This window comes from Giraffa tippelskirchi, chromosome 5 (assembly GCF_054371585.1).
Source record: "Giraffa tippelskirchi isolate mGirTip1 chromosome 5, T2T-mGirTip1v1.2.pri, whole genome shotgun sequence".
In the NCBI taxonomy this organism is placed as follows: Eukaryota; Metazoa; Chordata; class Mammalia; order Artiodactyla; family Giraffidae; genus Giraffa; species Giraffa tippelskirchi.
In genome coordinates, this window is record NC_137279.1 from 159,262,019 (window position 1) to 159,289,033 (window position 27,015).

The 27,015-nt window shown below is 41.7% G+C and overlaps 1 protein-coding gene across 9 annotated transcripts in view; it reads right to left on the bottom strand.

Moving 5' to 3' along the window:
* Positions 1–1,113: 1,113 nt before the first annotated feature.
* Positions 1,114–27,015, bottom strand: part of NFIA (nuclear factor I A) — a 390,608-nt gene continuing 364,706 nt past the window's right edge. For all 9 annotated transcript variants that reach the window (XM_081486641.1, XM_081486647.1, XM_081486644.1 and 6 more), the window contains one exon: positions 1,114–3,811. In XM_081486641.1, the coding sequence (XP_081342767.1) occupies positions 3,794–3,811 (18 nt within the window). In that variant the 3' untranslated portion in view covers positions 1,114–3,793. The remainder of the gene's footprint in view (positions 3,812–27,015) is intronic.

Sequence of the window (27,015 nt, forward strand, 5' to 3'; positions counted from 1 at the left end):
CAGTCTGTCAGTCTACACACCCCAGGTAGCAACGTCTTCCTCAAACATCTTCGCTTGACTTTGAGTCTAAAAAGGTTGAACACTCGTATTGTTGATGTTTCTTTTTTCCTGCTTGATCACAACTAAACTACAGTTTCCTGCTGCTTTCTGGACAATGAAACATGAACAAAAATATAACTTAGTGTGTTTAATACTTAACCCCTGTTCATTATCACCCTAGACTGCCTCCCTAATGTTTTAAAGCCTTTAAAACATTTTTTTCCTGCAAATCTGTTCAGAGTTCCCTAATTTTAGCTTCATCAAACTTAATACAACAGAATACCTTCAAAAATACAGCATACCTGTAACGTCCATTTACAATGGTTTTTCAGTAGACCTATACTTCTCAAGCATAGGAATATGCTATACCATTGAAAGAAAAAAAAAAAAAACCTGTATTTAAATACTTACAAAAAAAAAAAAAAGGAAACAGGAAAGTTTTAAACTTAAATCCAGTTCCCAAAGGGAGAGGGGGCGGGAAAGAAAGAAAAGCCATTCTATGAACGCTGCCTTTATAATGAACAATCAGAAATTTCACTAGGCTAATTTGACAGAAATTTTTCCTCATTTAAACAACATTACAAAAGTCCTGCATTATAAAATAGGGTAGAATAAATCAGTGTAATCAATAAAACTATACAACAATACAAATTACATATCTTCTGAGTGGGCAGTTAATCTCTCTCTTTGCAGTCATGACTACAACATGCTCACTAAAAACAACTAAAACTGCCCAAACTATTGCTTAGTTTGTTTTGTTTTAAAAAAAGGGTGCAATTTTATTGTATATACAACCAATTTACTGGTAATACCTTGGCTTATCGCAAGGTTCTGACAAAATGTTTGTCTAGGCTTTTTTCCCTTCACTGTGAAGCACTGAAAGCTGCTATTTTTTTTCTTTTTTTTTTCTTTTTTCTTTTTTTAGTGCACATATGTCATAATAAAGTAATGCCCAGCTAAGTGCTATAGGGGAAGGCAAAGTATGCTGGCTGGCTAGAGGAAGTGACACCATATACTGACAATCACACCATACAACAGCGCCAAACGACTATTCAACCACTTATCAGACACATATGAAAATCCAAAATGTTTTATTTTATTTTTTTTTCCTTAAATAGAGATAACCAGTAAACAATTTTCAGAACTTGGAAGTTTAAAAACGTGCATATAAAAATGGGCATTATATACTTTGTATTGAATGTGGATTGACTGCAGTCTGCTAAGAAAAATGGGGTGTGGGAGCTGAAGAAAAGGGAAGTTGTCTTTTTTTTTTTTTTTTAAGGCTTGCTTGTGAAAGGAACAGTTGTAAAAACAAAATTGCTTGAAGCAGGGTCAGCTTAGTGCTTCACAGTTTGACTGCTTCTCTAAGAGGAGCCCTTCCTGCGCACGTGCATTCAAAAATCACAAAAAAAGTACAAAGACAGACACCTAAAACACACTGCGTCAAGTGCAGCACCGACTTTGGTCAAATAAAAAAAATAAAAGAAAAATTAATCATCGCTAAGCTTTTCTACACGATATAAGCAGGTATTGCATATTTTCATATATCTGGGGGCGGGGTCGGGGGGAAATAAAGGAAGACTCCAAATAAATTGTAAAATGCAGCAACATCCAAAATACTGATATTCTAAGCATCTACAGATCTCAGAATAGCACTGCCACTGACCACAGAGGACAATAAAGACTACTCCTATCTGCGGGACAACTAACTCTCTATTTAGTTCTAGATGTTGAAACTGACAATGGCTGACATAAAAGTCACATTTACAAAAAGTGTCTCCAAATGCTTGACTAGGGAAAAACCCCTTTCAATAGAGGAGCATGTGCAACAATTCCACAAATAATCGCTATCCAGGGCAAGGCACATTGATATGGAATTTTTGTTTTCGTGCAAATTAAGGAAAAAAAACAAAACAAAACAACATTGTTTCGGGGGGGAAAGATGAGGAGCAAAGTGTCTTCCCAAGAATTTCAGTTACTTGATTGTATAGGACAGTAGTAGAACCCTTCTGAAGGGCTGAAAAACATAGTTTAAAGGCAAGTGCCTAGAGTAGGGATTACAATATTGTGTCTTAATGCACTCTACTTTATCCTACATTAACTATATAAAAATTAGTTACTAACACTAGAACATGCAGAGACTTTCTCTGATCAGCAGGGCTCGCCAACCAGAACGTATATATATGTATAGTATAGGAAACCTTCTTGAAGTTGCATGGGAAGCAAAGGGGTGCTTCGCTGTCTGGTAGAAAAATCACTTGCACTTTTTTTTGTTATTTTTTTGTTTGTTTTTTGTATTTTTTTTTTACATAAGATACAGGACATTTGGGGGTGCAAACTTTTTTTTCCCTAACAAGTACCCTTGATCTGAATGGGCACCAGCATTTGTCTCAGTATTGGTTTCATTATTATTATTAAAATTATTTTCCCATAGCCCAGTCAGGGGCGCAAAGGTCTTGAAATTTTCTGGACAATCTCTGGAACAATGAAGTGTCTGATAACTGATAAATCCTATGTTGCCAGATACATGTAAAAATTTTCAGAATTGGCATAATCCATTCTAGTGACTTCTAGCTTATAAAATTAACAGATACCATGATTTTATTTTAGTTATGTGCTTTGATAACAGAAAATAATTAATTAGCATTTAATGTAGTTAACATATTGTGGTAAAAGCACCATTAGATTTGTTTTTTTGTTTTTTTTTTTTAATTTTCCTTCAGTTTTTAAAGGGATACAAGTTTAACAATAAAAAACATAAAAAGCAAAAATAGCTCCCCTTTTTCTTGCAAGGCTGTTTTTTACCCCAATAATTTAGAGTCCTGGGGTGGAAGGACTTGAAAAACAAAAATAGAATTTTCAACAATCTCTATCTTACAAAGATATTTAGCTATCCAATGAAATTGCACTTTACTCAATTCAAAATTCGATTGTTTTGATTGATTCCTGTCAGTTTCTGTCAAAACAGACCATCTTCCCCATTTCCATGTGAATTTGTGTCATTGTTGAAATTGTTGAAAAAATGTTTTTTTCTTTTAAATGTAAGTGCAGCATTTCAAAACTTTTAAAAAACTGAATAGTAGTAGTAGTAGTTTGCCATTTTCGGAATTATTCTGCAACGTGAGTGGATTCACTGTCCTTCCGGGCCATGTTATCTAGTTAACGGCTGACTGCTGAACCAAACCAAACTAAAAGAAAAAACAAAAAAGGAACATAACTGCGATTTCTTTTTCCAATATGTTACAGAAAAACATTGCCCTTTGACTGTCCCGTAAGTTATATATATTGCAGATCTCAGCTACTACAAAAGATTTAGTTCTCCAGGTGCCTCCTGATTGCTCAAAAGAGGCTCACACCGGTGTGGGTAAATTCATGAAATACTGTGAAACAGCCGGGCTCCGTAAAGAAAGTGTGTTACAACAGGAAGTCAGTGAGCAAGGGTAGACCTTCTCTAGCCACACTGCCTAATGCTCACGCAACCACGGAAACACTTCAAATGTTACAAAGCCCAGCCATTTCCAGCACCATATGAGAAAATTACAACAGTTCCTAAAGTATTAAAAAAAAAATCCCAAAAGGTTATGGCCTTTGCTGTTGGACCATAATGCTTGCTGTTTCCATGTACAAGTTGATTTGATTCTCCCCTTCCAGTGACAGTGAAGTTGTAACCGCGCTGGGTTGAGGATGCGTCCATGTTACAGAGTTGAGAAGGGGTCAGGTGGTCTGTCTGGTGGATGGTGGGACGCTGCGACTTTTATCCCAGGTACCAGGACTGGAAGACAAGAGGAAAAGTGCAATTAGAGTTACAATTTGGAAAATGACACATTTTAACGGTGGCCTTTCCAATGGTGAAATCAAGATCTATCTTAGGGATAAAGGGGGGTTTTCACTGGTAAAAGTAAAGGAAAGACAAACAGTAAACCTTAAGACTCTGAAGCTGATCTTACTCTCCTGAAACTGAAATTCAGTGTCTTTGTTGGGGGTTGTCAATGTTCCAAGTGTAACTTGCACAACCAAGTATTTATGTCCACTTAAAATACATACATAGTGTGGGTGTTCCAATCTGGTGAGGGCAGCTATGGCAGAGCAGGAAACTCGATCACCTGGTTTTTGACTGAACCCTCAGCACCTAGCTCACCGCCTGGAATACAGGCTTCCAAACAAAGAAGAGTAGAATGAATGGAGAACAGGTGAAGGGAGAGGTTTTATATCATCATGGATGTCTTCTCTGATGAATCTCACAACATCTCCTTTTCAATGAGATGTTATTACAATGTTCTTGTAACAGGCACAGAGGATCAAAAGCGATAGAAGAGTAAATGGAGCTCAAGTAGGACAAGTGTTGTACCAAGAATCCTGGGTGATTTTGGACAAGTCAGAGCATCTCTCTTCTACTCAGTCTCCTTAGATGTGCATGAGGTAGATTTTATGATGTAAAATGCTCCTCTCAGCTCAATATTTCTAAAATAAAATTTAAAAAAGTGACATATAATCATCAACTGGTATCAAAGATTTTACCCGATTAGCTACCATAATGTCCAAAGGAAAAAATGAGGCCACCTGCACAGCCCTCATGCATGCTTCTGCTCATTTGACATTTATTTACAGCCTTGTATATACCTGCTGGACCCAGTTACCAGTTACCTTTTCCTTTCATAAGCCCTTAGGTGATTAGCTTTGGGCAACAGTCTGGTGATATGTCACTCTATATGCTGGCACTTCTTTCTCTGTTAGCTAAACAAAGTGACCAATTATGGTTTAGTATCAGAGTCAGTTTCTCAAGTGAAATAAAAAAGTACATGGCTTTTGCCAACTTTTCTCCAGAGCTACCCTACCAAATTCACCACATTTATTCACAGAAAAATCATTAACCTCAAGCAAAATTAAATGCTTCTGAAATCTCTGAGTTGACAGTATCAGAAACGGTTGCATTTGGGTTGATTCAGTCAGATGAAGGCTCATCCGTGTCCAAGAGATTCAATTAGGTAAAGCAAGGACTCGTTTGATCCCAGGATAAATGGCAAAATGATAGCTACATGGAGGTTGGGATAAGATTTCCTGGTCACACACGCTACCTTTGATTTCCAGAGGACTTGAAGGAAAAAAAAAACCTGAAGTCTAAACCGAAAAACTACTCATCCTGTATACTTTTAGATGTTATTCTTTGACCACATGCTTTGAGGAGCACAATAAAGCCTCTTGTGTCCTGAAAGGAAATCATCCTGGCAAATACACAGGGCCTAAATCGAACTGGACAAAAGAAAGAAGAGGGGGGAAGAGAGGAACCAGGAGGCAGACTCCAAACTGTATTTCTAGCCGGACTCCCGCATAGCTGACGCAGATCTGAGTTAGAGCTGAGTTCTCCCTGGAACCAAACAGTCTCAAACTTTGGATGCGGCAAGTCACGCTGACAATGTCTGTTCTCACACTTTCTAAGTCAGTTGTGAAATTCCAGACTTTAAATTTGATGCTGCATCGTAGTTCTCGAAGCAAGCGCCTGGGACACAGTGAGTCAGTAGGGGGAGCAGTTATCCATTCCACAGTTTCTGGACACAACCTCAGTGCACTACAAAAATCTGCAGTGCCTCTACACTTCTCTTAAAAAGCAAAGCAAAGGAAAAAAAAGTTTCTTCACACATCTTACTATTCAGTGTGTGCCTTGCCGACAAGGTTACCCCAGAGCAGCTCTGTAATCCTTCACTGAAATAGGCTTTATTGATTGCTCTGGTCTATTGTTCTCTTTTCAAGTCCCCCAAGTTCAAGTTCATCCTGGTGTTACATCATGTCTGGTTGCTAACAGCAACCAGACAGACCCAGACGTGACTATCATTAGCAAGAAACCCTCCGCTCTCCTCCCACCAACCTTCCAGTGGCTCTGACGTAGCAGGCCCACTGCAAACACATTGAAGTATTTATTCTGCCTAATTTATGACCTACCCAGCAAGCGAGACCCCCACTCCAAAAACCAACACTGTTGTATATTTAATTAATCTGTCTTTCTCTGGCACTTGGGAAAGTTAGACAAAGGACTAATTATTGTGTTTCACTCTCCACACTTTTCTTTTGGGGGTGTGTGTGTGTGAATATTTGCATGGGAAAGAAAACTTCAAGGCCCAGCATTGGCTGTCCCCCCCCCCTTTTCTTTTTGCCCTATTGACATTTCATGAAATACTTTAGCTGCTTAAGGGAATTAGAAAAAAAATGCGATGTGAATGTTACTCCTTCTGAGTTGGTATTCAGTAACACAAATCAACTCATGACATGTTTAAATTTAAATGCTAACCACACACTCTCAGAGTTACTTTAAAGGTTAGTTTTTAATCAATAGAAGTTGCTGACTCTGGGTTTTTGAGCTGCGCAGTGCAGCTCTTGGGCTTTTGTCTAACGTTAAAGCTTTCAAACTTTTTTTTTTTTCCTTGAGATGATTTTAGCAATGATTTGCAGACACAGGAGACTATTGTGCTCTGACCAGCAACATGTCACCAGAGGAGAGAGTTGCCCTGGGGTGGGGTGTCAATATGACTCCTGAAGGCCTGGGTTGGGGGTCTTTAATAAGCCGTGAAAAAAACTTAATTAACCCTTTCAGGCCCAAACCAAAACCTATTCTTAAACTTTTCCACTCCTGTAATTTGACCATTAGTCCTTATTTCAACATTACACTAATCTTCATGACAATTAACCCAGCTACTTGACCAAGGCTTTCCAGAATGGGAAGTCAGCTGGTTAGGGGAACTACACAGGGAATTTTTTTCCCTTTTGAATGAGGTCTCCTTGATTAAATCATTTATTCATAGCGATGGCAGATAAGCAACTATAATACTAAAAAATAGAATCCATTCATTTCATCAAATGTTCTCATGACCAGTTTGTAGCTGAATACCTTCCTTAATTCCATTATGATGAGTGTGATAGTTGCACATGTCTAAGCCACTCGATTTTTAAAAACTTCCATGAACTATGGATAATGTCCAGTGGACAAGATAATGTTTGGAAAAGCCCATTTTTCTCTTGTGATATTCTCTTATAAAATCTATAATTGAAGCAGTGCAAGTTTCAAAACGTTACTTGACAAATAATTCTGGGCATTTTCTTGTTGGGTTGTACAAGAAAAATATGGAAGAAATCTGAGATTGTTAAATTGTTGGGGTTGAGGAGCAAATCACTGGGAAAATGTTGCCACATTAAACGAAATTCATTGATGAAGAGTCAAAAAATTGTCTTCAGATATTTACTAACACAAGCTTAGGTTTCATATGGTTTCTGCCTTCATATTTTATAGCCCTTTAACCTAACCTACTGTATCCAGATGGACTACAAAGGAACCCCTGTCCCTTATCTACAGTGAATTTCAATATTACAATATCAGATGATGTTATCTTGATACATTTACATTAAGGAAGTAAACACAGAGCTTTGATCTATTTTTTTTTTTTTTTCCCCCTTGGGAACTCTCAGAAATAGTTGTTTTGGAGGTCCATAAATCCACACTCCCACAGAGGCTAGAGTTAAGGAAAATTACTCTGTTACATTCACAGTTTCTACAGTTTGGGATGTGCTAAGGTGGTGAGGAGGGGGCTGGAAGTGGGACTGATTGTCCTCTCTCGGTGTTCAAGGTGAAACATCAAACGAAATCTGCAGTCCAGGACCAGAGCTCAGCTTTCCTCTTCTCCAGTCAAATGAAGAAGTAATCTCATCAGGTTGGAAAGTGCTGACTAAGGATTTAATAAAGTGCCTGCAGATGTGGCGTCTCTAAGGTATTCAACTCATGTAATGCAAAACAGCTCCACACTGAATGTGCTTATAAAATTTCATTTAACCATTGCAGCATGACTCCCCCCCCCACCCCCACTTTTTTCTAAGGAGTTTTATCACACTTCCCGCCCCTTAATTTACAGCTCCATGAAAGTTCGAATCCCATTCTGCCAGGATTCTGGAATACTCACAGTAGTCAGGTTTTATGAATCATAAACAACATCTATCTGGCTTCATCATAAGCAGGAAGCCTGAAATGGCACTCGGTACCTTTGACGGTGGCAGTCTCTTTCCTTTCCTATCTGAGGGGAGAGCAATTAGGAAACCGAGGCTATTTTCCAAAATTTGGTCATAAGGGTGCCTAAAAGATGGTTGATGAAGACTCAATTTCTTTAGTTAACATCAAACATTCTAATGTGAATAATGAATTTTAAAATGGCTTTTATATGCACTTTTCACTAAGAGGGCAGGATGCATATTTCAGAAACAAAAGGAAATGCAAGTCTGTTTGAGATAGCTGTATTTTACTTTAACCGAAAAAAAAAAGAGGGTGCTGCGGTGGGGGATGGGGAGGGCGGAACAGACTGTGACGCAGCAGAATCTGTTTTTCAAATTAAAAAGTTAAACAAAAGGCCTCAAGGGCAAAGTTGAACACCGCGGAAGGAGGTTGTTAATGTGGAATCCAGAACTGGGTGTGACACTTTGCTTTCTTCTCCAGGCAAGGTGGGTTATTTCAGGACATTCACACACAGAAAGCAGAAACATGCAAATACAGGGAGGCCTCTGCCCCCACTCTCCACTCCATACTCCATCAGCCCCTGAAGAGGATGCTGCCAACTAGCACTACAGGAGTTGCAGTCAACATCTTGACTTCTCTCTGGAGGAGATGCTATCTCTGCAGGGTCATTAATCCAGTTAGTCATTTTTGGCTTCCTGCTCTTGTTTGGATGAGCGAAAGCCCACTGTTTAGCCCAAATGAGTTGTCCTTGGCAAATCAGCCAGAAGCCGGGTAGCCTCCCCAGCCTGTTTCTGATCCAATGGAAATCGACAAGGCCTTGGAGTCCACTCCTGGTTTCTGACGTTAGTATACCTCATTTAAGAGTACTTCACTTATTTAACAGGTGTTGAGCATCCTATTGTGTGCTTCATAACACTAGGCTTTGGGAATATGAGTACAACAAATATGGTACCTGCTCCCAAGGAGTTGTCCTGCAGAAAGAAGGTCCTGGATCTTAGACTTCAGTATCCTTAAGAGACCAGTTACCCTGCTATTCTCATAGTTGGATGTTTAAAAACTTATGTCAGCTGATAAGGCTGAATATTCAATGTCCAAGGGACCCAGGACCGAGTCCTATTTTTTCCACTGACTAGTTGTGTGACTTCAAGTAAGCATGACTCTGCCCTTGGGCCCCTAGAAGACTACTCTAGGGCCATTCTTCATGGCATGGGGATACTGGTTTCTTCTGACAAAGGTGACACCCTGCAGCCAGGTGTCAGTTATTGGTCCTGCCAGCCACAGGCTGTGATCTCTGCAGCCATTTTTCTTGTCTGATTTTGTTAAAGAAAGCCTGCTTTCAATAATGCTAAACCAAGACTTGTTTATTGTACAGGAAGCTATTAAAACAGTAATGGGCCATGATTGGCCCTGCTCACCTTTGTGGCCTTATCTTTTCGCTGCTTATACTTAACACTTGTGCTGTGTTACACTTCTTCCAGGTCCCCTAAAGCCAAATGCTTTCTCCCTGCTGGAACTTGGCAGAGGTATCCCTCTCTCCTTGGCTTTGCTCACACTTGCTAGTCCTTGCTTTCTCAGATTAGCAGTCCCTTCTTCCATAGGGTCTTTCTCCAGGCCTTTAGTTCCTGGGTTTACTTCTGTCACAGTCACTGAACTGTATTGCCTATTTTCTCCCCAAGAAAACAAACTGTCTTCTTGCATGTGGCATCTCCAGTGTCTTGCCTGGTGACTTAATAAACACGGTTGAATAAAGGAAGAAATCTCCAAGGTTCCAAAAGTGAAAAGTGAAAGTGTTAGTCCCCCAGTCGTATCCAGCTCTTTGCGAGGCTATGGACTGTAGCCCACCAGGCTCCTCTGATCATGGAATTCTCCAAGCAAGAATACTGGAATGGGTTGGCATTCCCTTCTCCAGGGGAATCTTCCTGACCCAGGGATCGAACCTGTGTCTCCTGCATTGGCAGGCAGATTCTTTACCATCTGAGCCACCAGTGAAGCCCGAAGACTGGTGTCAATTACCCCAACAAGTTGTTTAGATGGGTGACTTCTAGAATGGCTGTGCCACATCCATGCTCATGGCTCACGTCCACATCTCCCTGAATGACAGGTGCTCTCCCCAGAGACATGCAGGTCTCCACAAGCCACCCCAGGGAGTTCTGATTGAAGGGCTCTTGCAATGGGGCCAACTGTAGCCGTAGCATGTGCAAGAGTTTTGTAACATGGATGGCTGCCTGCTTACTATGAGCGCAGGGGAGTTGTCCAAACCACGACTCCCTGGAGAGTGACCATGCTGTTCCCGGCCAAGACCTCCATTGGTTCAAACCTCAAGACGGGAAAACACTAATCTTTTTACCCAATAAGCCATCCAGCACCTCCAAACCTTGAGAGTACATACTCAATCCAATTATTCCAACGGTTGTTCCAGAGTCTGACTCTTTCACCATATTCCAACTTGCTCTAGTGTCTGCCTCACCATCAAGCAAAGTTGTTTTTTCTGGTCTCCCTTTACATGTTTATCAAGTAATCTTCTACCTCAGGAAACCAAAGACTTCTGAATTAAAAACTGCACTCTGGCCACTCACATTTGCTTTGCTGACTTATTGGAGGGCTGCGTGCATAGTGGTAAGAGGTGGGGCACTGGAGTCAGAGTTAATAGGAAGAATCCACCAGCAATGTGGGAGACCTAGGTTTGATCTCTGGGTTGGGAAGATCCCCTGGAGAAGGGAATCTCCAGTATTCTGGCCTGGAGAATTCCAGGGACTGTATAGACCATGGGGTTGCGAATCATCAGACATGAGTGAGCAACTTTCACTTTCACTTTTCACATCATTTAACTAGCATGCATTACATGCTAGTTAAAGGGGCTTCCCTGGTGGCTCAGATAGTAAAGAATGTGCCTGGAATGCAGGAGACTCAGGTTTGATCCCTGGGTCGGTAGGATCCCCTGGAGGAGGAAATGGCAACCCATTCCAGTATTCTTGCCTGGAGAACCCCATGGACCGAGGAGCCTGGTGAGCTACAGTCCATGGGGTCACAAACTAACCCTAGACTGAGAAACTAACACTTTCACTTTCTAAATGATCTTAGATAAGTCAGCACCCCTGGGTCTCAGTTTAAGACTCTGTGAAATGGAGCTAACAACTTTATCAGTTTTTGTGAGGGCTGAATGAACTATTGCCTGAGAGAGACAAGTGCAGAAAACCTGAAAGCCAGGGGAGATGGGTTCTCTATAAAGTGTGTACAGGCCATAAGTCCACAGGAGACCTACAGAAGACCAGTTCCCTTGGAAAGGCATAGTTCAACAAGGCGGCTTTCTCTTATTTAATGATATAATTTCTTAGTTAAAGGTAGCAGCTATGTCAGTTCCATTTCTCCAGTTGCAAGAGAAAGTTCTTGAGAAAATAAAAATCTGTCTTTAATTGCGGTATTAAAATCAGAGCAGCGAAACCAACCACACAAAAGAAATTGGCTCAAGTTTATGAAAGGCATTTGGGCCCTTGCCTTGCAAGGCTGAACTGCACGCCTTGGAAGTTGGGGGCGAGGGGGAGAGGGGACCTGGGGTTGGGGGGAGGGAACGGGGAGGGAGGGAGTAGTCAGGCAACCAAGTGGGACAGAAACAATCCTATTTTGGTTTTTGTTAGCGAATGGCATACTACATAGATCAGAGACTTCTTATAAAATACAAACCCCCACTGTACACAAAGCACAGGAAAATGTGAGGAAAAAAGGGAAAAACGAAAAGCAGCTTAGGGTGTGTTAACGCTGCTATTCTGTCAGCTTAAAGAGTATTTTATGCTTGATCAACAGCTCTTTTTTATTGTGCTTTTCTTTCATTCATTCAAGACATCAAAGCGGGCCCCACCAGTGTACCTGCCCTTCTGGAGCCGCTTGTGAGGGGGTTCTAATGAAGCACGACTCTGGGAGCCGGAGACCCCCGTGGACACGGCAGTTCAAAGGGAATATTTCAACAATGATTACATTTTGTAAATCTTTTTATGAAAGAGACAGCTTATTTCCTGCTTTTTCATGAAAAATAGATTATCCATTAAAGTGAGCCCGCACCACGGAAGCTGCTTCAGATCTGAGGTGCAGCATGGAGATTAAGGGGACAAGGACCCGATGAAATCGTCCAGAGTTCCTATCTGTTTGGCCACGATGGCACAGCTGAATGTTCTGGGAGGAGCCCAGACAGTGAGCTGGGTGGCTCTGCAGTGGAAAAGGCAGTGGCCAGGGTGTTTGCGGGTTGAGTTTTCAGCTAGGGTCCTGTGTCTATTATTTGCTATTTCAGTTTTTTGTTTTTGATTCCACAAAGTCCAGCCAAATATCAGAAGGCATCAACCGACTCCTTTGACTGGGCAAAAGTAAGGTGAAAAATTTTAGTTACAGATTCATTAAGTGCTGTATTTTAACACTCTGAAATGGGACAAGTCCTTTTCCACACGGGAAGTTAGCCATAAAAAAAAAAGCTAGCTCTGGGCTGAAGATACAATACAGGCTTTATCATTGGCTAATGTCAACCCTAAAGGCAAAAATAAAGAAGGCAGCCCGGCCCTTTGTAATTTCTGATTTTCAACATTGAAATAATCTTTCCCTTAGTCTGTCTTTTTTTTCTCTCTCTCTTTTTTGGTGGTGGGAAGAGTTGAGGGGAGCAGGGCAGGAAGAGAGTATGACTTCCTGCAGAGAGCTATGAAATGAAAAAAAAAATGTATGTTTTCTACACATTGGATTCCAATTTTAATTAAACGCCTGCTGTCTAACAAGTGCAGACAGTCACACTTGGGGCTGGCCCAATGGTGGCCCAGGGAGGTAACCTTTCTGATTTAAAAAGAGAGGCGTGGGAGTGGAGGTCGGCGCTCAGCCGAGCGTGGCGGCATTACAATAATCATGCCAAGGCCTGCCTCCCTATTCCGGCTCTTCCCCCAGAGCTGAAAAGCTCTTCCCAAACATGACTCAGGTTCACAGGAAACCTAACATGCAAATTTACCGTTTCAGTGGTGCAGGTAGATAAAATCTGGTGAGGGGGAAAATAACACTAAAGTGAAAAGTCCAGTTACTTCAAAAACTCTCCCAGAGACATTCCTGTGTGAGTATGACAGAAGATCTGCTACTTGGCTGGAAACAAATTTCCAAACTAACCTTCCCAGCCAAGGAGCCCCCCTTTAGGCACTGGATGGCACTTGGCACCTGTGCCCGTTACCACCCCCCAACAGGTGCTTTTTTGCTTGGACCTGAGCATGGCTCTTTGCTTCTGACCCCTTTTGTCCTCCTCTATTCACTGTCCAAGGTCCTTTCTTCTGTCCTTTCCAGTCCTCTTTCCTGCCTCCTCCCACCCCTCCAGCCAGTCTCTCTCTCTCTTTCTCTGTTTCTCCATCTGTGCTTCCGCCCCCACAGGAATGAGGGAAGACCTCTACCCTCTCAAAGACTCTGTAAACCAGCTGCCTGCCCCACTCCGTTCACTGGATTAAGGGAAAGGAACAGGGCACGCTCAACTGGCAGTGGGGTTGGGGGCTTCTGTATGGAGACAAAGAAATGAGGTGCAGAGGTGGGATTTGGATGGAATGCGAAGGAGACTGTACATCTTTGCTCTCAGATTCTTGACAGAAGAGAGCAAGAGAGCAGTAAGAAGCAACTCTGCACAGAACTGCGAGACAGGGGCCCCGGTTCAAGTCTCAGCTCAGTCTCTGGCTGCCCTGCGACTTTGGCTGCTCTGATCACACTGTAAAGATCCCATTCCTATACTTGTACCTTCTGGGAGTACCTGCTTTTCAGTCTTACAGGTGCAAGAGTCATCCTTTTTCCTCATTCACTGTGTAGATGTGATATTGGCAGGTATAAAACTGTTCCTACCCCTCACTGAGGTTAGAATGAGCTTGACTATGGAAAAAGTCAGAGACCAGATTCTAGTCTGTGGGACGTCAGGGGTCCCAACTTATCTGTAGAAGAGCCCTTGTATACCAGTTATTATAATATTATTCTGTTATTTGGGGGAGGAAATAAGACACATAGAGACAAAACTTTGAAATACTGGCCTAAAATGTAAGCAGCATTATCACAGGAAACATTGATGTGATCTAGATGTCACAGAAGGGGTTGGGGTTTCATCGGAGCCAATTGCCCTGGATAAAAATGGAATGATTTTCCCAAGCCCAGTCAAAGCTCTTGTGTGACATCCCAGAAAGCACAGATTGGGGATAAGTGAACAATGCTTTACTCCTTCTTCTGAAAACGTGGTGGATTTAGGGTTTTATGACAACAAAACTTGTCTTTGTTAAGACGTGACTTGCAAAACAAACCCACATGGGGGAGTCGGCCATTTCAAATGACAGTATTTTTTTTTTTAAATGCTGAAACAGCAAATGCTTTTTATGTTCAGATTTATTTCCTTTTAAATTTGTAGATTAAACTTACAACTAAGCAATATCCATTACTATAAACAATTAGATTCTTCCTGAATATTTCCAGTGGAGGTGAGTGGGAAGCTTCTTGGTGGAGCTGGGTTGGGGAATTGTGCAAAGGTGAGATCTCATAGTATTCACAGTCTCTGTCAAGGGTCTTATCAATGATATCATTGTGAACATAATCTATGGGATCACCAGAGCTACAAGGCTTCCCTGTCAGGAATCTATGCTTCTTAGAAAGAGGCAGCATCATTTTAATGCAGAAAATTTAATTCACTTTTACCTTTGTAGTAATGGCTTTAAAAATGGTGATCTCCTAAGTAAAGATTACTTAAGACATATGCAGTGAAAGTGTTAATCAGTAGTGCCTGACTCTGCGACCCCATGGACTGTTGCCCGCCAGGCTCCTCTGTCCATGGAATTCTACAGGCAAGAACACTGGTGTGCTTTGCCATTTCCTTCTCTAGGGGATCTTGCCAACTCACCGATCAAACCCAGGTCTCCCTCATTGCAGGTAGATTCTTTACCGTTTGAGCCACCAGGGAAGCCAGAAGACTTATTTAAGAATATGTCATAAAATCAAGCATGCAAACAAAATCACTTTACTTTGCTTTTAGATGAGTTCTATTTGTCAGTGTTCTCCTAGTAACTGAGATTTAGGAACAGACTCGGAACTCAGGCACACAGTACTGATTTGGAATAGTTCCATACCTCTCCTATCACTTTATTATATTTTAATGAAACCAATTACTGATTGGATGACGGTTATATGTTCACTGGCTTTTTAAATATTCTTTTTTCTTGTTAAATCATCATACGGCTAAGAGATCCTATAATTCACTTTGAAAAAAGGGTGGCAAGTTCAAATGACACATATTAACTGTCATTCTGATTCTGCAATCACAACCTCTTGCAGAGATGTCACTGTGTGCTATCCTAAAGGTGGTTCAGTTAAAAAAAAAAAAAATTACTCGAAGACTTTTCTTTCTCTCAAAGAAGTGAATTGTCTGAGCTGAAATATGGCTTCCTGTTCACTGCACCAGCTTTCTGTGATGTTCTCCAGGAACACGTTTACAAGTTCAGGTTCAGGTTTAAACTAAATAAAACACTCCTCAGGAGTTTATAACTGAGCCTCATTTACATGTGCTCTCTCTGAACTCTGCCGGCCTCAGTAAGCTAGTTTCCAAGGCTTGGGGGAGGAATGTGTTACAGTTGGAATCTGCACTGCTTTCTCAGGCATTTTAGACTCAGAGGCCAGGCAACACCAAGCTTCGGTTAGTATTAAGTTTCCTCAGATGTACTATAAAGTCAAAGACAGAGGGAACGAAAGAGAAGTCTGGGCCTACAAAACAGAATCTTCTTAATTTTCCCAATAAGGTTTTAGTGTTAACATTCTATTAATAGTTAAAAAGATTTTAGATGCATATTCTAGAATTCCATAGTCATGACTTCGGATTTCCTTGCAACCATTTTCAACTCTTTGTGGAAAGTGGTCAATGCATATTTATATTCTTCAAAGATAAGATCTAGGGTTTGCATAAGCTGGTTTTCTGACTTGAAAAATGCAGTTAAAAGGTGTTATGAAGAGAAATTGGAGAAGGCAATGGCACCCCACTCCAGTACTCTTGCCTGGAAAATCCCATGGACGGAGAAGCCTGGTAGGCTGCAGTCCACGGGGTCGCTAAGAGTCGGACACGATTGAGCAACTTCACTTTCAATTTTCCCTTTCGTGCACTGGAGAAGGAAATGGCAACCCACTCCAGTGTTCTTGCCTGGAGAATCCCAGGGATAGTGGAGCCTGGTGGGCTGCCGTCTATGGGGTCGCACAGAATCGGACACGACTGAAGCGACATAGCATGAAGAGAAATATCCCTGATTCAGAAGGGATCTCTTATTATGTTTATGAAAAAAATCTAAGGGATCTTTCAGGTTGAAAAGATCTCAGGTATTTTCCAGTCAATAAAGTTATATTAGAGAGGAAGAAATGGCTATTTTGGGTTTAGAAGCAGGAGGAACTGAAGTAGGGATTCTGAAATGCTCACAGAAACCAATCTGGAGAGAACTGGTTTCCTGGCTGACTGAGGTTAAGACTCAATCTCTTTGCTAAGCAAGGGGCCGGGAGTTCAGAGAAAGCAGCAATGGTCTTTATGGACAGAATTTGAGGGAAAGCTGGAGAAATAACACCAGGAACTCTGCCACTCAACTTCCGTGTGAATTTGAGTTAGCAAGCAATTGGGTACAACAATGATAAACCAGTGCTGCAACACCTGAGCATTACTCTACAGCATCTTTGGCCCTGGAGCAAGCAGTTCTTTCCTGATAGGTGAGTGTACCCTGCGTGGCAGGTTGTGACATTCCCAGCACTTCAGGTTCAGCAGCTGCATCCCTGCACAGCGACAGGTGATAAGTCAGAAAACAGTTTAAAAGAAAGCACTGCTGTGGGGGCTCAGAGAAGAAACTAGCTGGTTCAGGGAGGATGGACTGAGTCCATCATGAATCGGGTCTCCATTTTTGCCTGTGATTAAGAACATCTTCCTAGCATGGTAGTTGTGAGGATGAAATAATATATGAAAATATGAAAGTGTTTTCTTTTTTAACTTAAGTTAAACTAAGCTGGTAAACTAAGGTGATGCTTTTTCTATGTGTGCATCTGCTTTTCTGACATGAGGAAGACAGAAACCTCATCTCTATATGCCAGCCCATATAGCTTTTTGGCCCTAGTACATTATGGGCAGTACGTAACACAAAGTCACTTTTCTTGGACCGATACAATAACAGCATGGCTGTGCTGGCTATCTCCTCTTTTCTTTCAATCTCTTGAACTTAGCCTAATTCAAATGCTAGAAACATGAAGGATTTTTAAAAACCCAATGAAATATGAATATGCTTCCAAATAAAACCCTTTGCTATGAACATAGTAAGTTTCTTCTATTGGATAAAGACATGAATACAAGTAGAATCCACATAGATGATATTCTATAAAAATGAATGATAAAATTAGTTTCTTTGGGGGCGGCAGTTTACTTAACGATGACTAAATGAAATCAGGGCTTACAACCCTAACAGCTCTCTGTCTTTGGCCAGGAATGACTGGTCAAGCTGCAGAAAGATAATAATTTGCATATGCAATAATCTCTACTATCCTATTGATCACTCATTCCCAAGTACTGAGTATCACATGTTCTTTCTTTTGTCTAGTTTTTGTTTCTCTTTTTTCTTACTCATAAATATCTACCTAATTTTAACTCATTCTCCACTATACTTTGAACTTATGCCTTAAGGGTTGCTGTAGGAAACATAACTGCTGATGTTACTTTTTTTTTTTAAGTAACTCTAGCAAAATAGTGGATAGGAGACATCTGAAATTCAAATGTTTTACAGATTTTCCTGAAGATTTAATTTATCTATGCAGATCTTAATTCTTCTGAAGACAAAATAATTTGATAGTTGGCTTGATTGTTCAAAAAGCTTTACATTCATCAATGTGTTGTTTGGGCTTCTTTAGTGGCTCAGATGGTAAAGAATTCGCCTGCAATGCAGGAGACCCGAGATCAATCCCGGGGTTGGGAAGATTCCCTGGAGGAGGGAATGGCAACCCACTCCAGTATTCTTGCCTGGAGAATCCTATGGACAGAGGAACCTGGTGGGCTACAGTGCATGGGGTCGCAAAGAGTTAGACACAACTGAATGACTAACACTTTCCCTTTCTTTCAATGTGTTGGTAGGCAGATGCAGATCTAATGTTCTTTCATTTATACCAAAGCTTATGGCAAAACAGTAGTCTTATCTTTCAGGAATTTTCTTTCAAAAACAAAAGGCACCAAATTTGGAAGCATGCTCATTGGATGGAGCTACACAGAAGGCACAGGATGGAGATGGCAAGCTATTTCCTGGGTGTGCACTGGACACTTGGAAAAGCTGCCTTTCCTCTCCCATCCCTTAAGAGTTATTCAGGGGTTACAATCCCTCCTCTTTCTATGCAGCTTAGCTCTGTGCCTGGTTCTTAACTGTAGCAATCAGCCAGGAACAGGACAGAGGGACAGTCCAGATTTGATAGCACTGACCCCAGAACTGAGGCGCTCTAGTGAATTCCATAAGAAGTGTCATTCTGCAGTTCTTGTTTTACAAAGGTCATTGTGATACAAGGCCCAGGGGAAAAGCCAAGCTAATAGCCTTCCTGGAAGATGGTGGGGTGAGGAAAAGGGGAGGGATGATGTTACTAGGAGGGAGGGGTGAAGAGAATTTGGTACATCTTCAGACTTTGACAGGAAAAAATATTTGGGAAGAGACCAGTGGAGAGATACAGCATGGTCATAGCTGAATGGAAATGATGTAACAAGCAGCAACATTCAGAGCTATCCTGATACCAGAGAGAACAACAGGCAGATATTAAGATCATTATTAGATGTGAAATTATACCTCTCATTGCTTCATTATCACTGTATTTCATAATATTTGTCTAGAAAGGCACACAAAGCCTATCAGGTTAAATTAATCCTAATGATCAATTTCAGTTTTATTCTAATTAAACAGTTTTAATTTAATTAAGGTGAGCACAGAAATTAGTCAAAATTACAAATGTAAATGTTGAACTTTAAATCAAAGGTCCTCCCTACTCCCTGCCTCCTGTAGAAGCACTTTAAAGTATTTGCCTGTGAAAGTAAATGGGAGTTTTAACCTTTGTCTGCACTGTGAAGGACAGAAGTTAGAAAAATATGCCACTGAAAGCTACCCTGGAGCACAGACAGAAGCACAGGTTTAATACCCACCCACCCACACCCACACCCACACCCACAATACTAGGTGGTAGTGTATGTATGAAGATAAATTCTGCAAGGTGAACCTTTTGTTTCTCAAGATTCCAATGCACTTGGGTCATTCTATGGATATTTATTGTTTAGTTGCTAAGTTGTATCTGATTCTTTGCAACCCCAGGGACTGTAGCCCACCAGGCTCATCTGTCCATGGGATTTCTCAGGCAAGAATACTGGAGTGGGTTGCCATTTCCTTCACCAGGGAATCTTCCCAACCCAGGGACTGAACCCATGTCTCCCGCATTGCAGGCAGATTCTTTACTGCTGAGCCACCAGGGAAGACTATAAAACACCTCTGTAAAACAGAAACTGTGTACCCATATCCTAAGCCACACAATTAAACTACCAGTCCCTTCCTTCCCTGGTGTCAGATACCCTGCCTCTCAGGCTGACCTTGATTAGCTGTATGGCCTCACAAATCATTTTAACTCCCTAGCTTGGGCCCTCTAGTTCACAGGGGCTGTTTTATTAAAAATAACTTCTCAAAGTACTGGCACCTTAAAATGGATTTTAAAATGCCATGAGAGTGTGCGGGGGGGATTCCCTAGTGGTTCAGTAATTAGAACTCCATGCTCTCATTGACAAGGGCCTGGGTTCAATCCCTGATTGGGGAACTAAGATCCCAGAAGCCTCACAGTGTGGCAAATAAATAAATTTTAAAAAATGGCATGGGGTACATGTGTCTGAGTCATCCTATAAACAACTTTAAATAACCTTAATCCAAAGGAGATGGGATCCAGAGCTCCAAAAATTTGAAGAAAAGGACCTGCAAACAGATTTTTTTCCGTAAAAATAAAAAAGATGTCAAAAATATGAAACAGAAAAAAGATAATAAAAAGAAATGCATGCTCTTCTTTTTTTTTTGTATTTAAAAAACTTGTCTTGGTGAATCATACATAGTAACAGGTCTATAATGTCACATAATTTTGTCTTAGAAGAATGTTATATGCAGTATAACATTCTATGTTATATCTCTTTATCCATAAAATAGCCACAACTTCTTTTCCCACAAATAAGCCTTCATCCATGAGCCCCCATCATGACTTGTTCACCATTGTATATGAGAATTTTTTGATAGCAATCAATCCATTATCACTATTTGGGGACATTATACAAGAACAGCAGAGTAATTTAACAATATAGTTGATTAATGTAATAATCATCATTAAACTTAGTAATGGTAGTGGGATTTCCCCTTCCCTTGGTTAATGATCATGGACAATTCGTTTCTTGACTGCCAGTGGTAGAAATGGATTTTGAAATATTAACTTCTGCCCCATGGGAATGACACTTAGCCCATCACATTTAATTTTTGACCTTCACTGAACAGCATGATCCTAGTCCCTTGATTTTATAATCTTAACTAGGAAACATTAAAATATGGATTGACTCCAGTTGGCAGGAATCTTTATGTTCTTTTCACTAAAAAAGCTATAAATCCAATGGTTGACCTTTTATTTCCAGGTCACAAATGACACCCGCTCACTTTTGTCCATTCACATAGGATTTATGTTGGGGTCTACAGGTACAAGCCATGAAAGTTGAACTTTAGTGAAATGTCTTTCAAAGATGTGCACTTAACCAAAAATTCCCCACAAAAAAATAGCAGATGGCCTTTTAAAAACATGTATTATATCCTCAGGTTCACTGCTGGCTTCAACTAAATCTATTTTTCACTTGTAGTAAGTTTCTTCTAATAGTTGCATTTTTTTCTGAGGATATAAAGTAGGCTTGTGTTTGGGATGATAATAGTACCTTAGCTCCCAACAAAAGTTTCTAGACTGAAAGATTTCTGAAATGTTCTCTTTGCCATCACCATAATTCATCTATTTCCAGCTGAAAAATGTTCCTTGTCCTTTCTCACAGAATCAATTGTATTGACGGGAGGCGTTCTGCATTGTCAATCAGGGAAATATGATTTGATGGGACCCCAATGCAGTGAGATGGGGGGAGGAATACCAAACCTTCTCAGGTCCACGCCTTCCGAGTGAGATCAATGCTTCCCATAATACTCTTCCTCTCATGTAGCACCCTAACAGTCACAATTAATAATGTAGAAGGAGCTGATTAACTTAAGTAAAGTGCTCTCTGCTGTGTAAACACATAAAGATCTATGAGGCAAAAAAGGGGGAGGGCAGGAAAGAACAAAACATCATTTTTATTTTTCATGTGGACACGTTCTCACTTTTCATTCTTCTCTTGTAACAATTACTGTACCAGCCACTCTCATGGAGTCAATAAATTGATCTGGGTCTTGATGCTGCAGCAAGTGGACAGATCTGAGATACCATTATCTGCCATGGTGAGTGGGGGGTGGGGTGGGGTTGCACTTTGGTGGCAGAGGGCAAAGGGGGAAAAGTCATGGAAGGCAAGTCAGCATTGCTCCAGATGGGTGATTAATGTTCTCCACAGAGCTTCTGGAATGGAGAGACGCATACCTCTGTGTGCATGTGCATGTGTCCGTGTTACCTGTGAGCGTGCATGTGTTGGGAATGGATGGAGAAAAAGAAGCCTTCAACTTGGCTGAAGGATGCGGCCTAAGTAATACAGTATGCGCCACTTATTTAAGTCCCGGCGGTATTTCAGTCACTCACACCCATCTGCAATTCAATGAGGATCACCACCCCATTAGAGCTAATCATGTCAGCTGTGTATCTGACAAAGTAAACATTCAGAAGCTGTGCTCCTATGTTCATAACTTGCTTTTGCACTGGGATTTTTTTCTTCTCTCCCTCATCCAGCATAAAGTTTAATAGTTTTTTAATATGAAATTATAACATACATAGATGCTCTCCATATGCATTCCTCAGCGTATTTTTCCTCACAACCAGAAACTGCAGCTGTTAGCTGAGTTTTAACTTGCTCCCTGGGAGTATGTTAAGTACATTCTTAATAAATAAATATCATTCCATGGGCTAATGAGAGAATTAATGGCACAACGTATGGAAAACGGACATGGGAGGATAGGGGCAGAGATGACTCAGCTCAGGGGGGAAATTACCAGATTACCTCTGGGGTTCTTACCACGTTAACATTTCTCTGTTTCTACTGGTAAACACAGGTCCCTGGTTCCGAAGATGAAGGAGATGCCTCCTGCTTCATCTCTGGTGCTGATGTAGGTTCCATTCTAAAGGGTGAAAAGGCAGCAGCACATGGCAGCTTTCCCTGTGCCAGGGTAGGGTGCTGGCAGCTTTACATTCTAACCATGTTGAATTTTCACAAAACTCTAAGTGGAGTGCAGGACTTAATTTATAATTTTATAAATGCGATATCTAAGGGTCAGAAAGGCTAAAAATTACTCTGAGGTTTCTGTAGATGTTTGCTCAGGCTTCCATGACAAAATACCATAGATTGGGTGGCTTAAACAACAGAAATTTATCTTTTCACAGTTCTGGAGGCTGGCAAATCCAAGATCAAAGTTCCAGCTGATTTAGAGTCTAGTGAGGGTCCTCTCCCTGGCTGGCAGATGGCCATGTTCTTCCTGCCCAGTCCTCACATGACAGAGAGCCTGCTTTCTAGGGTCCTTCCTTTTTTTTTTTTTAAGCCACAGTGTGGCTTGTGGGATCTTAGCTCCCTGATCAGGGGTTGAACCAAGGGTCACAACAGTGAAAGTGCTGAGTCCTAACCACTGGACCACTAGAGAATTCCCTGTCTTTTCTTGTAAGACCACTAATTCTATCATGAGGGCCTCACCCTCGTCTGAATCTAATTACCTTCCAAAGGCCCCATCTCCAAATACTACCACACTGGGGATTAGGGCTTCAATATGAAATGGGAGGGGGCGGTTACAATTTAATCCATATCAGTCATGTACTGAGATAAATCAAAATCAAGTCTATCTGGCTCCCAAGCTTCTATTTTCTCTACTAAGTTATACTGCCTGGGAGAAGACAGTGACCACAGGTCTTAATGCTGCTACTACTTGTAAAATCTCATATGTCATGAGGGTTAAACAAGGTAGGTTAAGGTTTCTTCCCATACAGAGACCCCACTGTGCCCTTCACCTGCTTCCTGTCTACCAGAGTAAAGTCCAAGTGTTTGCATTCAAGACTAGACCCCGTCTAACTTCCCAGCCTCATTACTCAACATTCTCTGGCATTTACCTTATATTAACCAACATACTGGGCTTCCCAGGTGGCACTAGTGATAAAGAAGCTGCCTGTCAATGCAGGAGACGTAAGAGATGAGGGTTTGATCCCTACGTCGGGAAAGATCCCCTGGAGGAGGGCATGGCAGCCCACTCCAGTATTCTTGCCTGAAGAATTCCATGGACTGAGGAGCCTGGCGGGCTATAGCCCATAGGGTTGCACAGTCAGATACAACTGAAGCAAATGAGCATGCATGCACACAACCAACATACTAAACAGAGTAGAGTTCTCTGAACACATACCACTAATTTTGGCATGTGCTATTCCCCTCTCCAGGAATGCAATTATGTCTGTCTCCTTGCAAACGAGCTCACGTGAAATCTTGCCTAGAATATATCTTCCATGAATTTCCTGCTTCTCCCCAGGGTTAGTCACCTACTCTCTGCACTACTTGTAGGTTATACATACTTCAAGTGTTTCAAGCATATCTTACTATAATTGTTTCCTTTTCTCCTTAGAAGTTGGTCAGTAATATATGGCAGGGAGTGGCTCATATGTCAGTAGACCCCTTCCACCCTAGTGTGATACTGGGGATATAGTATGTACTTAGTAAATTCTGGCTTCTCAGGTGGCTCAGTGGTAAAGAAACCACCTGCCAATACAGGTTTGACCCCTGGGTTGGGAAGATTCCCTGAAGGAAATGGCAACTCAGTCCAGTATTCTTGCCTGGGAAACCCAGGGACAGAGGAGCCTGGCGGGCTAAAGTTCATGGGGTTGCAAAAGAGTCAGACACAACTTAGGAACTAAAACAACAGTAAATTCTGGTTTGTTTTCCCTCCCTAAGGACAAACACATAGCTGGTGAGTGGCAGAGATGAGCTAGGAATCTGGGTATTTTGACTCTTAGTCTAGTGGTCCTTTTACTCTACCAAGAGGCATTATGGTCATTTCCCTTACTGGACCTTTCTCTTGTATTGTCCTTCCACCCCCCTGGTACTATTCCTTCCTCAATACACATACACACTTGGCCACAGATCCATGGAAAGAGAATTGTGCTTGAGAAGGGCAGAAGCTATGTACCACCAAGGCTGGCCTGAAATTTCCTTTAACATGTAGCTATCCAGCTGTCTCATTGAAAAAGACCCTGCTGCTGGGAAAGATTGAAGACAGGAGGAGAAGGGAACAACAGAGGATGATGAGATGGCTGGATGGCATCATCCACTCAGTGGACATGAGTTTGAACAAACTCAGGGAGACAGTGAAGGACAGGGAAGCCTGGAGTGCTGCAGTCCATGGAGTCACAAAGAGTTGGACACTACTTAGTCACTGAACAATATCCAGCCTTGGAAGGTAGTGCTGGGCCCTTCCCACAAGGCTGTGCTGAGGATGTTTGTGTCTAGGCTGAGCCCAACACATTTAGACTGTAGAGGGGGCAGGGGTGTGGGGGAAGGGAGAGTGGGAGGGAGAGGAACACAGGGCCAGGACAGCCTGTCCTAACCCAGTGTCCCAGCTCCAAAACAGGGATCCAGCTTATCACAAGCTCATGTGATCCATTAGTTAATGTGTAAAGCATTTGGAAAGGGAAAAGCCAATTAGAAGTGCTAAGTTATTTCATCTCTGCTGTAAAGGAAGCCATGCGAAGCCTAAGGAAAAATTCTCATGCAAATATTTTGGAGGAGGCCTGTACTTTGGAATGTAACTCAATGAATAGGCTCCATTGAAAGGCTATATCCCCGAAACAGAGGCCACTGATAAAAGAATGTGCCTTCGTCCTTAATAAACAAACAGGAAGGTAAACAAGTGGGTGTGGGAAAAGTGGCCAGGAAGAATCACTGAGAACTCTTATGAGATCTTGGAGAAAGATCTCACCTCAGACAATAGGCTCTGGCCTTGAAATTGTGCTTTAGTAGAACCTTCAAGGTCTTAGACTCATTAGATGGCCTGGAAAAGCCTGTGTCTGAAAGGAACCTCTCCTAATGTGAACGGTCATTATTTATAACCAGAAAGCTTTTTCTTTACGTTCTTTTTTTTTTTTTTTGGTCATGCCACCAGCACATGGGATCTTAGCTTCCTGACCAGGGATCGAACCTGCGCCCCCTGCAGTGGAAGCACTGGAAGCGTGGTGTGTTGCCCACTGGACCACCATGGAAGTTCCATGATCAGTTATTATGCAGAATGCAGAAACATTTGGTAAAGCAAATGCCTGTCTGATACAGGGTTTTCACATGCAGGGGCTTTGTGGAAGTGGGAACCCCACCTGTACTCCCTTCTCCCCTCAGATCATGTAGCAGGGCCAATCCATTTTCCTGTTCTCTGAACTCTGTTGACTCAAGCTCAGCAAAACCAGGCTCTTTTCTTTTGCAAAGGAAGCATCTGGTTCCAAGTCATAAAACAGAAACCCAGAACCTGTTGCTGACTGTTTGATAAGCACCTGGGAGGGTGCACAGAGGGCACTGTTTCCCAGAGTTCCCCTGTGATTACAAAGGCACATGTCTTTCAACGCAGCCTTTTTGGAGTGCTCGCTTACCAGGATAACCTTGACTCAGCCCCGGGGGGAACTGGTTTACCCAAAACTCCAGTACTTCTGCCCAAATCCTGGAACCCAACAGAAGGCTTAAATGAGATGATCACTAGCCACTCATACATACACACGGCATACAGGTCTCCTAGACACACAGGGTGTGAGTGGAGGAAAGGCACTGAAGCAAGAGAGGAAAGGAGTCAAATGCAAAAACTGGAGCTGAAAACATCATGAAACTGGCCAGGGCGTGAGAAAAAAAAGAAGATGACAGATACTGTTAACAGTCTTCCTTACTATCTACTGCTCCTTCTTTCTCAGGGCAATTTTGTTTAGGGAGGACAATGTGACCAGCCCTGGGTAAATGAGTCATGATCTTAGCCAATCAAGATAATTTTGTGTTGGCTTTACTGGCATTCTTCGCAGCTAAAGATTAAAATGTGACCATTAGCTCTAGTCAATGAAACCCAAAACAGCAGGATCCTTGTTCCCTGATATAAAAGGAATAATGGGGAATGATGTGGGGATGATGTTTGGAGCTGCAGCAGTCATTTTGTAGTCACAGGCACCTGCTTGTAGATGCTAAGGATGGTACAACAGAATGTTTGAAAGAGCAAGGCTCCTGCTGGCATCCTGTAGCAGCTGAAGCAACGCCAACAACCATTCACTGACAGATTTCTTGCTATGCAGGAACCAAAAAATCTGATTGGCTTAAGCCATAGTTAATTGGATTTTCTTCTATGAGGTGGATAATATTATCACCTTCATTTCATAGATGAGAAAACAGAATTTTAAAGGGTAACATGTCCGAGATCACTCAGATAAATGGCACAAACAGGATGTGAAAACAATCCTACTCAATTCTAAGTCTATTCTACTCTTCAATTCGTGACTTTGGCCTTGTTCCCCTAAAGAAATCAGATCATCAGTGTCTAGAGTATTTCCCTTAGGAATCTCCTATACTGTTGGTGGGAATGTAAGTTGGTGCAGCCACTATGGGGAACACTATGGAAGTCCTCAAAAAACTAGAGTTGCCCTTTAATCCAGCAATCCCACTCCTGAGACAAAATTATAATTCAAAAAGATACCTGCACTTCCAAGTTCACAGCAGCACTCTTCACAATAGCCAAGACATGGAAACATGTCAAATGGTCAAATGTCCATCGGCAGATGAA